Source organism: Clupea harengus, chromosome 18 (genome assembly GCF_900700415.2).
Source record: "Clupea harengus chromosome 18, Ch_v2.0.2, whole genome shotgun sequence".
NCBI classification, from domain to species: Eukaryota; Metazoa; Chordata; class Actinopteri; order Clupeiformes; family Clupeidae; genus Clupea; species Clupea harengus.
Window position 1 is genome coordinate 653,720 of NC_045169.1, and position 14,813 is coordinate 668,532.

At 40.9% G+C, this 14,813-nt stretch overlaps 1 protein-coding gene across 1 annotated transcript; it reads left to right on the forward strand.

Moving 5' to 3' along the window:
• Positions 1–704: 704 nt before the first annotated feature.
• Positions 705–13,996, forward strand: tor2a (torsin family 2, member A). Its single transcript, XM_012815575.3, has 5 exons — positions 705–1,128; positions 7,506–7,771; positions 8,449–8,624; positions 9,772–9,899; positions 13,298–13,996. The coding sequence occupies exons 1-5, from the start codon at positions 966–968 to the stop codon at positions 13,543–13,545; spliced, it is 981 nt and encodes a 326-aa protein (XP_012671029.2). The 5' UTR covers positions 705–965; the 3' UTR covers positions 13,546–13,996.
• Positions 13,997–14,813: the final 817 nt, after the last annotated feature.

The following is a 14,813-nucleotide window of genomic DNA, read 5'->3' on the forward strand; positions in this document are numbered from 1 at the left end:
ACAGAATTAGGCTTGGACCAAGACATACGCTATTCCAGCACCTTAACCAAATAGGCCCCCCACTGTCCCATTGCCTTTTCTAGCTATCTTCTGATTATCTGATCCTGTCCACCATTCGTCTTTACTTCTTCCCCAGATCTGTTCATAGCTCGAGTCAACGATCCATCTGGACAGGTATCGTTGGGAATAAAAGTGCAGCAGTCATGTTCAAACATGACACAAACTTCTCTTTCTTAAGCTAAAAGCCAGTCTAACACTAGTCTATGCGGACACAATATAAAGGTAAAATCCGACAGCACTTCAGGCTGCTGGTAAGGGCAGTGTAGAGAGCCTGGGGGAATTTGTAGAGTGGAGAAAGTAGGAAAGATTTGTGTATTTTTTTAGATTAAAATTCCATGTGGATATTTAAAAACAGTTTTGAGTGGAGTCTCAGCAGTGGGTCAAACTGAACCTAGTTGACTTAAGCCTAACATCTCTACGCAACGTGTGACGAGGTTCATTTTGGTCTGTTAAAAGTGAATAGTTTAATTATAATAATAATATGAATAGTCTGTTATGCATATAAATCACTCACTCCTCCAAAAAACAATCAAACTATCTAACTAGTGGAGAACAGAGAATGCCGTTTAGCTGCATGAAGTGTGCAAATTTGACGTATTGACGTCATTACGCGTAAGCCGTCGGATAAGACGTCATTACGCATTCTAGGGACTTTTAGCGTCATTTCAGTGAGCCAATAGCGACTTCGGGTAAGAATTTGATGGCAACACTATTCAACGAAGTGCTGGCCAGGTGCTGGGAGGGAACCTCGGCTCATTTCTGGAAGATATCATGGAAATAATAGCATTAACGTTCACGATCCTTACCGAAATTAAACCACGGTTACAACGCCACAAGAGATTTCAGTCGGAACAATCCAAAAACTTAGGCTGTTTGGACTTAACGTATTTTCATTTAGATCTATCATGGAAGTTGTAGTCCAAAGACTAACGTTAGCAATGGTGTTTAAGGTTATAGTGTTGGTGTTATATTGTCACGTTAATGCGTTGGTTTGTGGATTTGAGATGAAAACTATTTATTGCACCATAGCAGACAATTGCGAATGTGACTTCAAACCAAATATAAGAGGTAAGTTATCCTAACACGTCTACAACTGAACAGAAATGGATGACATGACTATTATCTCCAGGTTATCTCAAGTGCTAATGTCCAATACCTGGTTCTGGTTCACCCAACAAGCAACATATTTCCGCCGTGTTTTTCCGCTATACTGAAATGTATAAATGTGTAAATGTAAATGTATCTGATTACGCTATGCTTCATAGTGAAATAGCTGTCTGGCTAAGGTTCGTAGTCGAGTTGTATGCAATTTCTCCTAACTGAAACAGTTCTAAATCACTTCCGGATTGCTTGGAACCGGCCGAGTAGAGTTATAAGGGGAGGGGAGGGGAAACAATCAGGAATATGGCAGATTAAATCATACACGTATAACAGTTTAGTGGGTATACAGTGTGCTCGTAAGGAAACCCATGTAGATGGTGGCAATTTTTTACATTGCCGGGAAATGCTAGCACAGAGTATGGGGTAGAATATATGCCTCCTAGTCCAGACTAGGTGAGTGGGTGAAGTTCGGCTGCCAAATCGCGTATGTTCTTAATGGATATGGTGATGTGGAACAATGTTTCCACAGCCATCATCATTTGCGAGCAAAGGTCACGCTAATTTGATAAACAGATTAAGAGATAAATATAGGTAAACAATTAACAGTAGGTAATATGGCCACTTTATCAGTATCAGTGTTAGCATTAGCAATATGATATAGAAGGAGAGGCTGCCCAGCAAGGTGAATGGGAATTTTGTTTAATGTTTAGTTTGGATTTTTGTTTAGTTATGGTTGGTTGGCTGCATGGTGCATGCAGAATTTAGTTAGGATGGCAAAGGTGGCAGGATACACAACAGTGCCCCGTGTCGCATGCTGTACCCAGGATCCGTAAAGGCCCTCCTTCACAGTACAACATGCACAGTCTGTAGCCAAGTTTTATTGATATTGGGAATTTGATGTGTTTAGTTTAGTTGTGATGAGTTATGTTTAGTTATGTTGGCTGGCTTGGTGCATGGGGATTTTTAGTTATACAAGCATAGTGAGGGTGGTAGGATACAGTAGTTCACAACTGGCTGGCAACAGCCGCAACACACGCTGTATGCTGTACCTGGGATCCGTAAAGGCACTCCTTCATGGTACAACATGCGCTGTCTTTGGCCGACTCCTGCTAAACACACAACATAGCTAACAAGAAGAAGGGAAGAATGTTGCAACAGGTGACGGGTTTTTGATGCATTGATCATGAATATGGGATGCACTAAAGAGGAATGTCTTTAGTCTCGATGGAAAGGGCGTCTGCATCCCGAATGGAAGCAGGTAGATTATTCCAGAGGAGGGCGGCTCGATAACAGAAGGCTCTGCCTCCCATTGATATTCTAGGAATTACAAGACCTGCACTCTGGGAACGAAGTGATCTTGGTGGGCAATAGGGGACAACTCATTCCTTGAGGTCATTTGGAGCTAAACTGTTTAGTGCTTTGAAATTAATTTAACTTTTGACAGGGAGCCAGTGCAGAGAGGCAAGTACAAGTGAGATATGTTCAGATCACATAAGTGTGCGAGCAGCAGAGTTCTGTATACGTTTTAGGCTCTTTATTGTGTTGTTGCTTCATCCGGACAGGAGATTGGATTCGTTTTTCTGCATGTTTCTGAGTTTGGAAATATTGTGTAGATGGAAAAAAATATGTCTGAGATATTTTTGATGTGTGAGTCAAGTACGAGGTCATGGTTGATTATTACACAGAGATATTTGATACTAGTGTTGGATGTTAATGAGATGCCATCAAGTATGGATAGATGGCTAGATAATCTCATTCTCAATTGTTTAGGGCCTACAAGCATAACATCAGTTTTATCTGAGTTAAGGAGCAGGGAGTTGCTAGTCATCCAAGCTTTTACATCTTGCAGGCAGGCTTCTATCTTGGGTAAGCTGTACAATTTCATCAGGTTTCATGGATAGGTAGAGTTGGGTGTCATCAGCATAGCAGTGGAAGTTAATGCCATACTTCCTTATGACAGCACCTAAGGGTAGCATGTACAAGGAGATGAACAAGGATCCAAGCACAGAGCCTTGGGGGACACCATAACTTACTCTGGTGTGATTGGATGATTAGTATAGACATGAAATTGATGACGATCGGAGACGTAAGATCCTAAACCAGGACAGGGCACAGCCTTTGATGCCAACATGAAGTTCAAGAAGCAAAATATGATGATCTATTGTGTTGAAAGCAGCACTAAGGTCTAGAAGAACCAGTATTGAAATGCACCCATGATCAGATGCGATTAGTAGGTCATTCAGGACTTGGCCGACTAAGGCCGTTGTAGTGCTGTGATGGGCTCTGAAGCCAGATTGGAGGTCTTCTTCAATGTTGTTTTTATGTTGAAAGTTGCTTTGCTATAACCTTTTCAAGTATTTTTGACAAAAAAAGGGAAAATTGAATATAGGCCTGTAGTTAGCCAGATTGCCAGGATCAAGTTTCGGTTTTATTGAGAGATGGTTTGATCACTGCTATTTTGAATGATTGTGGAACGTATCCTGAAATTGGTGAATTGTTCATTACTTTAAAGGAGTCATTGTATGCCCTTTTTACCATACGTTGATATAGTTCCTTGGGGTCTTAATGAAATGTCTGTAACATGCTTTGGTCAAAATACCACAAGGATCAAGTAAAAGCGCACCCTTTTTACCCTGTCTAAAACAGCCCTATTCAGAGCGACCTGTTTTGAGTGCCTGTTCCTTTAAATGCTAATGAGCCAGCTACCCCTCCCCCCTCCTCTGAGGGGTGTGCTCACCCAAGTAAGGTTTGAAGCTGCCATAGAAACGGTTGAGCGTGTACCTTGGAGTTACCATAGAAACGGTTGAGCGTGTACCTTGGTACCCATACCGTTTTGAACCAAACCCAGAGTCAGACCCTGAACAAGAAGAGGCTCCCGAACAAGTTCGAGAATGTGGGCTTCAACAGGACGTTTCTGGATGGTTAGTGAATTTTGTCACTTCAAGGATTCTTTTTGTATGATTGTACATTGGCAAAGGTCATACGGTCTTGCTGGCTGTGTTGAGGACAACCCAATGCTAGTGACTCAAGTATGTAAATACAGTGTGTTTGTGTATGACTGTATGAAATACAGTGTGTTTATGCAAGTTACTGGTTGTGAAAAGCTAGGTTTCTGATGTTTAGGTAAATGCAAGTATAACAGGTAGAATTAAACTTTATATAGACTTTTATTGTCAGAAAGATTTTTCAAATTGAATGCCACAGAGCTTTTTTTTAACATAGTTATTGAATGTACCGGCTGGTACTGAAGAGCTGATTGTCTATGGGTAATAAATACATAAAAGACAAGTAACAGTAGCCACACCAGAAAAAAGATGCACACACTATAATATGTGTCACCATTTATTGTTCTCTAAATACAATGTACATTGTGCTCAGCCATTACAGGTCTTTGACATAGAGAAGCTTTGTAAGCTGGCTTTTCGGGCCAGAGAATGTGAGTACTGCTGCCCTCCTGCGTGGTGCTGCGGCTATGGAGAGAGTTCCCTGATGCTCATGGAAGGTACGTGGGGTTCAGACCTGCCCTTGACTGAACCATGACACGAAGCTGGCCATCACCTCCAGCTTGTCTGGTTTGTGAAACTGGGCAGAGAGATCCTCGGGGATGGGCATCTTCAGCACCTCATCCACATATGGGGCCGGGTCCTGAAAAAAAGATTGTACAGTTTTTGTTAATAATCCAATTATTTTACATGTTATTTATGGTCCGCTTGTTGTATAATGGCTGTCTGTACATTGTTTTCCTTCATCGAATTTTCAATAAAAGCTTGTGACCAACGCTTGTGAAGGTTGGATCTGGTTTTGTTGGCTTTGCTGTGCATTCTTTCCTTCTTGTATTTTGGGAAGTTCACTCTAGATAGCGGCTCACCAGCTGAGGTTCTTGTATTTTGGGAAGTTCACTCTAGATAGCGGCTCACTAGCTGATGTTCTTGTATTTTGGGAAGTTCACTCTAGATAGCGGCTCACTAGCTGATGTCCTTGCTTGGGGATGCCCAGCATTTTTGTTGAAGAGCAGGGCTGCCAGGTAAAGACTTTGGAGGAAAAATAATGATTTGATATATGTTGAGGAGCTTGTGTATATGTGTGTATATCTGTCTTCTGACAGACCATTAACCTTGCACTCCTATGCATAGAACATGGAGAAACCATTATTAGTATTATTCTTCCTCCAAACTGACCACACCATTAGTGATTGCAGCTATACACCAGTGGGCTCCAAGGCCAGAGGCCAGGTCTCTCAAACTACACACCTGCACATTGCAAAAAGTGCCTGTTTGACAAACTCCAGATGAAAGTAGAAGACAGTAGAACACTACATGCTAACGTCACTAACCCCAACACCCAAAGTCTCTCATTTCACTGTCACACAGTGTCAACTGGCAGACCTTCAACTAACAAACCGTGTTAGCCAAATGGTACTGTAGATCCTGCAGTGAATTACCCTAACAATTTTCCAGAAAATTAATATATTAAACGATATGTTAGCATATAGTTAACATATATATTGTAAGTTATGACCTCAGCTTTTAGTGTTAGTGCTAAATGGGCAAAGCAGCAAATACCAGAATTATAAAAAAAAACTAAAACTTACATTTCCCTCATCTGAAGTTCTGCGACAGCAGTTATTCGAGCATCAGCCATTGTCACCAGCTATTTTAGCTAGCTGTTTTAGCTTTACACAATTGGTGATGATCTTTACATTGAGACTTTAATTTTTGCTTTTACCTTCATGTAATAATAGGAATATTGAAGAAATAGGAGGCTGTTGCACATTCCTGCAGAAATGATATTTAATGAATCTTAACACTGGCTTCCAGTTAGTTACAGAATCTAAGCGCTGCTACTAGTCTATAAATCACTGAATGGTATGGGCCCTGAACACATCTCATAAACAAACATGTTTTAAAGAATCTAAACCAAGGAGTGCTGGTAGATCCATGGACTCAGGTCAGAGTCCAAACCAAACATGGAGAAGCAGCATCTGGCTGTTGAGCTGCATGCAACTGGAACAAACTGCCAGAAGATCTTACGTGTAATATAGTTGAATGAAAAGTGGTTCAAAACATTCCTCTTTGAGACGTAAAACGTGCACTTCTTACTGCACTTTACTTTTCATTCATTTATATTACATGTAAGATCTTCTGGCAGTTTGGTCCACTAATTATCTTGTAATTGTGTACTGTGAACTTTCTTTTAATTATATAATAATCATTTTTATCTTTTATTGTTTTGCACTTTATTTTTTCCTTTGGATGTTCTTTTTGCTTTTATTTTTGTAAAGCACATGGAATTGCCTCTGTGGACGAAATGTGTATGTGTAAAATAAATAAACTTGCCTTGCCGTGTGTAGTTGCAGAAATCACAAACTATCATCAGAGCTGATATTTAGCATCTTCTAGACAGGAGAAAAGAAGTTGGCATTAGCTCTGCTAGTTTTTAAGTAGCGTTCTCTATACGCCACTGCTAATGTCTTTGTTAAGGCACCTTTCTGCGGTGTGATAACTAACATAAGAGGTTAAATAAAGGTTGGAACTTGCATTCTTTAAAAGGGTTCAAAATCGGTGGTGTTGTCACTCTGGTTAGAAGGGGTCAATCAATGGTATGGGTGCAATACCCACACCACAACTAACCTCATCCAAATCCAAGGGGGTTAACAATCCAGCCTTTTTATTTACGTCCCGCTCTCAAAAAAAGGTTCCTAAGCCCACCCCACCCCTCGTGCCACCAAGAAGCGGATTTGTTTTGTACCTTATGAGCCATGCACAACAAATTTGATCCAATCTGATATTCAAAACCATTGAAAACTATTGAAATCAGGAAGTAAGGTCAGCAATCCTTTGGTGTATTGTCACCAAACATGGTAGATAGTCTTTCAACCAGGCCCTGTGTGTGTGTGCCCAGAATACTGATCTGCCATGTTTTTTTCCTCAAATATGTCTCGGAACATCTTTTAACCAAGCCTCACAAAATATATACATTTTATTTTTTTTTATACTAGTAGCATTTGGCGATGTGACACATAATCCACTTTGATGGTGAAGCTGCCACACATGTAGTGTTGTCATCTCCTGCGAAATATAATGCATCTTGCCTGAACAGTAACACATTTGTATTTATGCTATTTCATTTCATTTATTTAGTCATTTAGCAGACGCTTTTATCCAAAGCGACTTACATATGTGCGACTTACAATGTATACACATTGTACATTTACACTGATGGCACACTGCACAGGGGTTCAGTGTCTTGCTCAAGGACGCTTCGACAGGGAATCGAACTAGCAACCTTCTGATTACTAACCGACTTCTCTACCTCCTGTACCACTGTCACCTATTTCTTTCCAGGGCTAGAATGGGATCTCTACAAGAATCTGTACGGACAGCATCTGGCTCAGGACATTGTTGCGGAAGCGATAGCAAACTTCTTACTGAAGGAGAATCCCATCCGGCCTCTGGTTCTCTCCTTCCATGGCGCATCAGGAACAGGCAAGAGCTTCGTCAGCTCGATGCTGGCCAGACATCTGTATGGCACAGCCATGGGTAGCCCTTATATTCACCAGTTTGTGCCCACGCTCCACTTCCCCTTACCTGAGCGACTGCAGCAGTACAGGGTATGTCCTTTCTCCTTTCTGTTCAAATGCTAATGAAAACAGCTTGTGAAAGGAATTATTTCTATATCCCAAATGTATCGGAGACTCAGTCAGATTGTGATGAAAAACCAAGTCCAGGTTTATTCTTTCAATGGTGCGCACCAGAGGAGGAAGAGAGAACCAGATTTCACTGAGTGTGTTAACCTAAATCTCCTTCACTGACTGTCTCTTGAAAATCACAGTCTTTTAAACTTCTGGGAAAGCAAAGGATGGGTGGATACCTAAATGCTAATTAGTATCTGTTTCTAGTCAAAGGGGGGGGGGAGCTGTGAAGGCTCTCTCACACCTCATGTAGGCCGGGAACAGAATACACATGAGAAACTTAGAATAATAATACTACAATGACCAGTAGGTCAGATATATTGAATTATTGCCTATGGGATATATCTATTAAACTGATTATCAAATGTCGGTCCCTTCACTTGCTTTATCTATGGTATGAGTCAAATGCTAATAAAAACAGCTTGCTTAATCTATGTTGTGAGTCAAGTCCTAATGAAAACAGCTTGCTTTATCTATGTTGTACAGCGAGTCACAACGTCATGACAGTGACTTATTTATCAGATGAGGATAAAAGCTTCAGAATGAATATTGTCTTTAACATCATGGTCAATCTGTTTCCTTTCTACCCTTCTTAGCATAACCTAAAACAGTGGGTGGAGGGGAACCTGACCACCTGTGCTCGCTCGATCTTTATCTTTGATGAGATGGAGAGGATGCCCTCTGGTTTGATCGATGTTCTCGAGCCCTTTCTTGGCCCCTCACACGTCGTCTACCAAACCAACTATCGCAAAGCCATCTATATCTTTATCAGGTCAGTGGTCCAGTGCTTCACATGGCCTATACATTGAATGTATTACATCTAAATCCCATTTTGTGTATAGGAAAAGTACAGTATTATAATCATTGTAGAATGGTTGTAGCTCAACTTTACACATTGGCAAGATCAGCCGGGAGTGTGGGCATTATGACAGGGGTCCATGTTCCATGAAGCGTCTGAAAAATCAGCGTTTGTTCTGATAATGCATGTTAAATTGGAAGTGCAATTTGGATGAATTATGAATTTGAAAGAAATGTAACTACCTTGTTGAATGTGTTTGCTCTCATTCAAAGCTGAAGTGCTTGCAACGGTCAGATCAGTCATGATTGCCAAGGCTGAAACTTTCAGAATTATATTATAATTTAGTATTTTAATATATAATATAATTCGTATTTATATTTTATTTTATTTTATTATCCAGTCATGTCTACATATGTTTTATTTTGTAGCCATTTCCCCTAGTTCCTAGCAAATAACTCTTCTTTCAATTTCAGTTTGTATATTAACTTTTCCATCTCCTGGATTTCCTTGATTTATAGATAACCATGTATGCTTTCAGCCAATTTTTAGTGATTGTCTTCCTGCTCGCTGTAAGAAGAATTTTCACCAGATTAGGGTCATCTCTAGCTACACACTCTTCTAAATGTCCTAGGTATATACTGTAAGACTGTACATGTAAAGGGGATTGGATATCCCGGGGTCTGGCGTACAACTTCATGTACCTCTCTCCAAAAGTTGGCAGGTTTTTAAGTTACTTGATGTTGGCTACTGTTTGCTACTATTTGTCAATATTAGCTAGCCAGTTATCTGTAACTAGCATGGTCTTGTTTACCTCTATAGTCACTTTTTGAAGGCATTGCCCATTGCCCAACATAAGTGTGCTACTGCGACAGTGGTATAGGAGGTAGAGAAGTCGTTTAGTAATCAGAAGGTTGCTAGTTCGATTCCCTGTCGAAGCGTCCTTGAGCAACACACTGAACCCCTAATTGCTACTGATGTGCAGTGTGCCATCAGTGTAAATTTAAAATGTGTATACATCCTTGTAAGTCGCTTTGGATAAAAGCGTCTGCTAAATGACTAAAAAAAAAAAAATGTACTGCAGTTATTAACCAGCTCACAAGCTATATTTACCTTTTTGCAGCACTACGGGACAGGAGGTTCTCCACAAGGTGGCCATCGAGATGCGAACGGCAGGTCGTGACAGAGAGGAAATACAACTGCAGGACGTGGAGGAGCCCCTCACGGAGGCCGTCTTCAACACCAATAACAGTAAGGGCTAAAAACAAGACTCACTCCAGGGTCATTTCCAGGGTCATTTTCCAGAGTCTTTTTCCAGAATTACGCTTTTTTTTTTTTAACCGTTTTTAGAAAGTACGCTTTTTGTAGGTAACATGTTTGATTTCATCTTCATATTCATTTTGTTGGTATGTGGTGATGTGGAGGTTGCCACTAGCTGTCCAGGCATTTCACCAGTAGCAGGGTGTCACTTTGGAAACGAAGAAAGCCACAACAAGAGTCGGGACAAAGACATACATGCAGCAACATGATGGGTTTAAAGGTGACAGTGCATCCGGAAAGGATTCACAGCTCTTCACTTTTTCCACATTTTGTTATGTTACAGCCTTATTCTAAAATGGGTTAAATACATTTTGTTATGTTACAGCCTTATTCTGAAATGGATTCAATACATTTTGTTATGTTACAGCCTTATTCTGAAATGGATTCAATACATTTTTTCCTCAAAATTCTACACACAATACCCCATAATGATAACGTGACATTTTAATTTTTTTATTTTTGCAAATCTATTAAAAATAAAAAACGAAAAATATCCCATGTACACAAGTATTCACAGCCTTTGCCATGACACTCAAAATTGAGCTCAGGTGCATCCTGTTTCCACTGATCATCCTTGAGATGTTTCTACAACTTGATTGGAGTCCACCTGTGGTACATTCAGTTGATTGGACATGCTTTGGAAAAGGCACACACCTGTCTATATAAGGTCCCACAGTTGACAGTGTCAGATGTCAGAGCACAAACCAAGCCAAGAAGTCCAAGGAATTGTCTGTAGACCTCCGAGACAGGATTGTATCGAGGCACAGATCTGGGGAAGGGTACAGAAAAATGTCCACCCCATTGAAGGTCCCAATGAGCACAGTGGCCTCCATCATCCGTAAATGGAAGAAGTTTGGAACCACCAGGACTCTTCTAGACCACCAGGACTCTTCTAGAGTTGGAACCACCAGGACTCTTCTAGAGTTGGAACCACCAGGACTGTTCTAGAGTTGGAACCACCAGGACTCTTCTAGAGTAGGCCACCCGGCCACACTGAGCAATCAGGGGAGAAGGGTCTTAGTCAGGGAGGTGACCAAAACCCGATGGTCACTCTGACAGAGCTCCAGCGTTGCTCTGTGAAGAGAGGAGAACCTTCCAGAAGGACAACCATCTCTGCGGCACTCCACCAAGCAGGCCTGTATGGTAGAGCGGCCAGACGGAAGCCACTCCTCAGTGCAAGGCACATGACAGCCCGCCTAGAGTTTGCCAAAAGGCGCTCTGGACCTCAGACTGGGGTGAAGGTTCATCTTCCAACAGGACAACGACCCTAAGCACACAGCCAAGATAACAAAGGAGTGGCTTAGGGACAACTCTGTGAATGTCCTTAAGTGGCCCAGCCAGAGCCCAGACTTGAACCCGATTGAACATCTCTGGAGAGATCTGAAAATGGCTGTGCCCTGACGCTCCCCATCCAACCTGATGGAGCTTGAGAGGTCCTGCAAAGAAGAATGGGAGAAACTGGCCAAAAATAGGTGTGCCAAGCTTGTAGCATCATACTCAAAAAGACTTGAGGCTGTAATTGCCGCCAAAGGTGCTTCAACAAAGTATTGAGCAAAGGCTGTGAATACTCATGTACGTGTTATATTTTCTTTCTTTATCTTTAATACATTTGCAAAAAATTCTAAAATCCTGTTTTCGCTTTGTCATTATGGTGTATTGAGTGTAGATTGATGAGGGAAAACATTTATTTAAACGATTTTAGCATAAGGCTGTAACAAAATGTGGAAAAAGTAAAGCGCTGTGAATACTTTCCAGGTGCACTGTAGATGTGAGCCTGACTAGCTGTCACCCAGCAAGCTAAATTATTGCATACTTCCCATCCCAAGCAGATTGGGGGCAGTGTATTACTACATTTGTGCACCCCTACATCCTTGCCCTTTGCAGAAGTAAAAGAAAGTTGTCCAAGGTGGCGGAGGCTAAAGGCTACATGTAGCATGAAAACATTTATATGATTGAAATATCTAGAAGCTTCCATTAGTGTCTCCATCGACATCGAATGATATGTATGTGTTACATTAACTTTGTTTAGGCAAATAGACCCCTGTAGGTCTTTTTAAGCACTCAAGCTTTTGAGTTGGCTGATAGTCTAACCGTTAATGTCAACTGATGGGCTGGCTACTGAGCTACTTGCTGCTACCAACTACAGGATTGCCATGCTTACTAAGGGTGCGTTTGTAAATTCAATCCAGCACTCTGAAAATGGATTGACGCTCTGTAGTTCGAAAACTTTCCATTCCATTTCTCCACGAATTAACAAACACCTTAACTGTCATTATTTTAGCCTCTGAAATTGGACATGAACAACATTCCTGACTTTGTGGGCTTATGCCGGTTGGGTTGGCCTGTTTATAATGAAACTGTTACCAGAGCACACAATTGTTTACAACAGCACAAAGTTTTTCATAGATCTAGCCTCATAATTTTGTTGTCAAAGTGCACCAGATTGATGCATTGAACTTTAAAATGTGCAAAATGTTCTTATATATAAAATATATTCCCCGGGGAGCATGCCCCGGACCCTCCTAGGGGGTTCGCATCGTTGTCACCTTTTTCATCCCTGATGAGTTTGCACCCCTGTATATAAAACACCTTTCATTTTGTCAATTTCGTGACAATTTCAGCAACCAAGTAACACCGTTTGCTGCATAATCTGAAGCAAAGTTACATTTCTCAATCAGCTCACCAATAAAAGTCTTGGGTTCAGAGTGATCACAACCACTTGTGGATGATGTTAAATGGCTTAACATAGACATTAAAACAATCCTCAGAGAAATAATGGTACATCAGTGGAGCAAGGGCTCTAAAACCAATGAAGTGAACAAAGGTGCTGAAGTCCCCCTTCCCCCTGCCTTTCTCGAACCCATTCATTCAGTGGTCGCCATGGGATCTGTTAATGATTAAACTTAAACATTTACTGTTCATTCCCACACAACACCATAACATTAAATAAACGCTTAATAAATGTGTTCTCTGTGAGTGGGAATGAGGTAGCCTGTGTGTTTGTGTGTGTGCGTGTCTGTGTGTGTGCGTGTCTGTGTGTGTTGTTTTGTTTAGCAGAAACAAACAACTGTGTGTCATTAGTGTAGCAATGAAAGTGATGTAGTCTCATAGCATTAAGTTCTAAGGACATAAAACAGCACTTAAGATTGACTCTTGAGTAAAGCACATAATGAAAACTTTCATTTGAAGTAGCACTTTTTTTTATATTTATACTTGGCCACAACCTTTCTTAAAATATCAATGATATGTGATATAATACCTCTGCATATTGCTTCCAGAAGTTGCTTGATGAATGTTAACGATTGAAATGATTATCGTCTCTCCCCCAGGTGGTTTCTACCACTCCAGGATAATTACTATGAAGTTGATCAGCAGATACGTGCCCTTCCTGCCCTTGTGCCCGCACCATGTTAAGCGCTGTGCCCAGAGGGAGCTGTGCCAGCGCGGAGAATGCCACCGTGTGGACGTGGCTGAGGAGGTGAGCAGTGCCGTGTTTTATACACCTAACGGTGGCGTCCACCACTTTTCCAGCACAGGCTGCAAACAGGTACCAGCCAAAGTTAACGTCTACCTGTGAAAACTGAACGAATGAAAGGAAAAGACAGGTCCGAAAGATCCTGTCCGTAACACTCGTCCGCAAGAATCGTCTGTCAGATCCCTGAAATCCATTTGGAGTCTTTGGATCAACGTCATGTTTGTGAAGGCGATCTAAATATGCATTGGATTGAAAGTGATGTCCGAGTTCAAGTGAGATCCCTAAGGAATCATACCTCACCTGTGCCTCACAGCTTCCTGGACCACCATGGGTAGAGTTCCCACGATGCTTCTTCAGTATACCGTGGGCACAGAGGAGAAAATCATTCTGAAAGACTAAACTGAACAAAAGGCTTGAACTTGAACTTTGGCTTCAGAGTTTCCCCACCAGAGAGGCACCGATTGCCATTTTCTATATCAGTTTTGTAACTTTTCTTTAGTGGAAAATTCAATTGTCTGTTCATAATAAAACCTTGGCTATTGTTTAACTTAAATTTTCAGGACCTTCTCTCACTTGCACTCAAACTAAAAAAGTGCTTTATTGTGTCCAACTGAAAATGAATAGCAGTATATAATTGTCGTCAGACTTTAATTGTCGTATCCCACTTCATCTAACATGTTTTACTTTACCGAAGAGAAAATGGGTGCCACCCTATTTATATAACAACACACCTATTCATTTATTTACATGAATCTTTTTTTTTTTTTTTAAATACAAACCTCCAGCTAAAAAGGTGTGTTTTTGCCACACCCGGCTGAGCCATGTCTCTGGGTGTCGATTGGAAGATTTCACTTAGGCGGTGCAAGATACTTCATGTTGATCCACTTCTTGGAACCCAGATCAGGGTGTGTGTGTGTGTGGGGGGATTGTACGTTTTCACAAATTCATGCAAATTCAAGGATTTCCCTCAATTTTCTCTTTGAAACTATTTGCAATTTAACTCAAAATCACTGCAATTTCAACTGCAATATTTGACAATTCCCGCAGTGAGCGAATATAAAAAGTAAAACACATAATCTTTCTATTGGAAAATCACTGTGTATTTTCCCTTATGTTGCCAGCTGCCACACCTTTTGGGTAGCAGTCGTGTTTTTCATCTTTTTCTTATTCACTCATTCAGGTTGGGTTTCATTTCTTTAGATTTGATGCATTCATGGTTTATCGAGATTATTTGATCAATCATTTGATGCATTCATGGTTTATCAGGATGATCTGATCAATCAAGCGTATTTGGTTTAATTGGCATCCAACCTGTTCATTCAAGTGTTATTATTTACAGTTACTTATCCATTTGATTTTTTACCTTACAT

Excerpts from the sequence above, each read along its gene's own strand:
- tor2a (XM_012815575.3), top strand. The coding sequence starts at position 966 with ATGGAAGTTGTAGTCCAAAGACTAACGTTAGCAATGGTGTTTAAGGTT. Across the intron at positions 7,772-8,448 it reads AGCGACTGCAGCAGTACAGG|CATAACCTAAAACAGTGGGT; the intron begins GTATGTCCTTTC and ends TACCCTTCTTAG. Across the intron at positions 8,625-9,771 it reads GCCATCTATATCTTTATCAG|CACTACGGGACAGGAGGTTC; the intron begins GTCAGTGGTCCA and ends ACCTTTTTGCAG.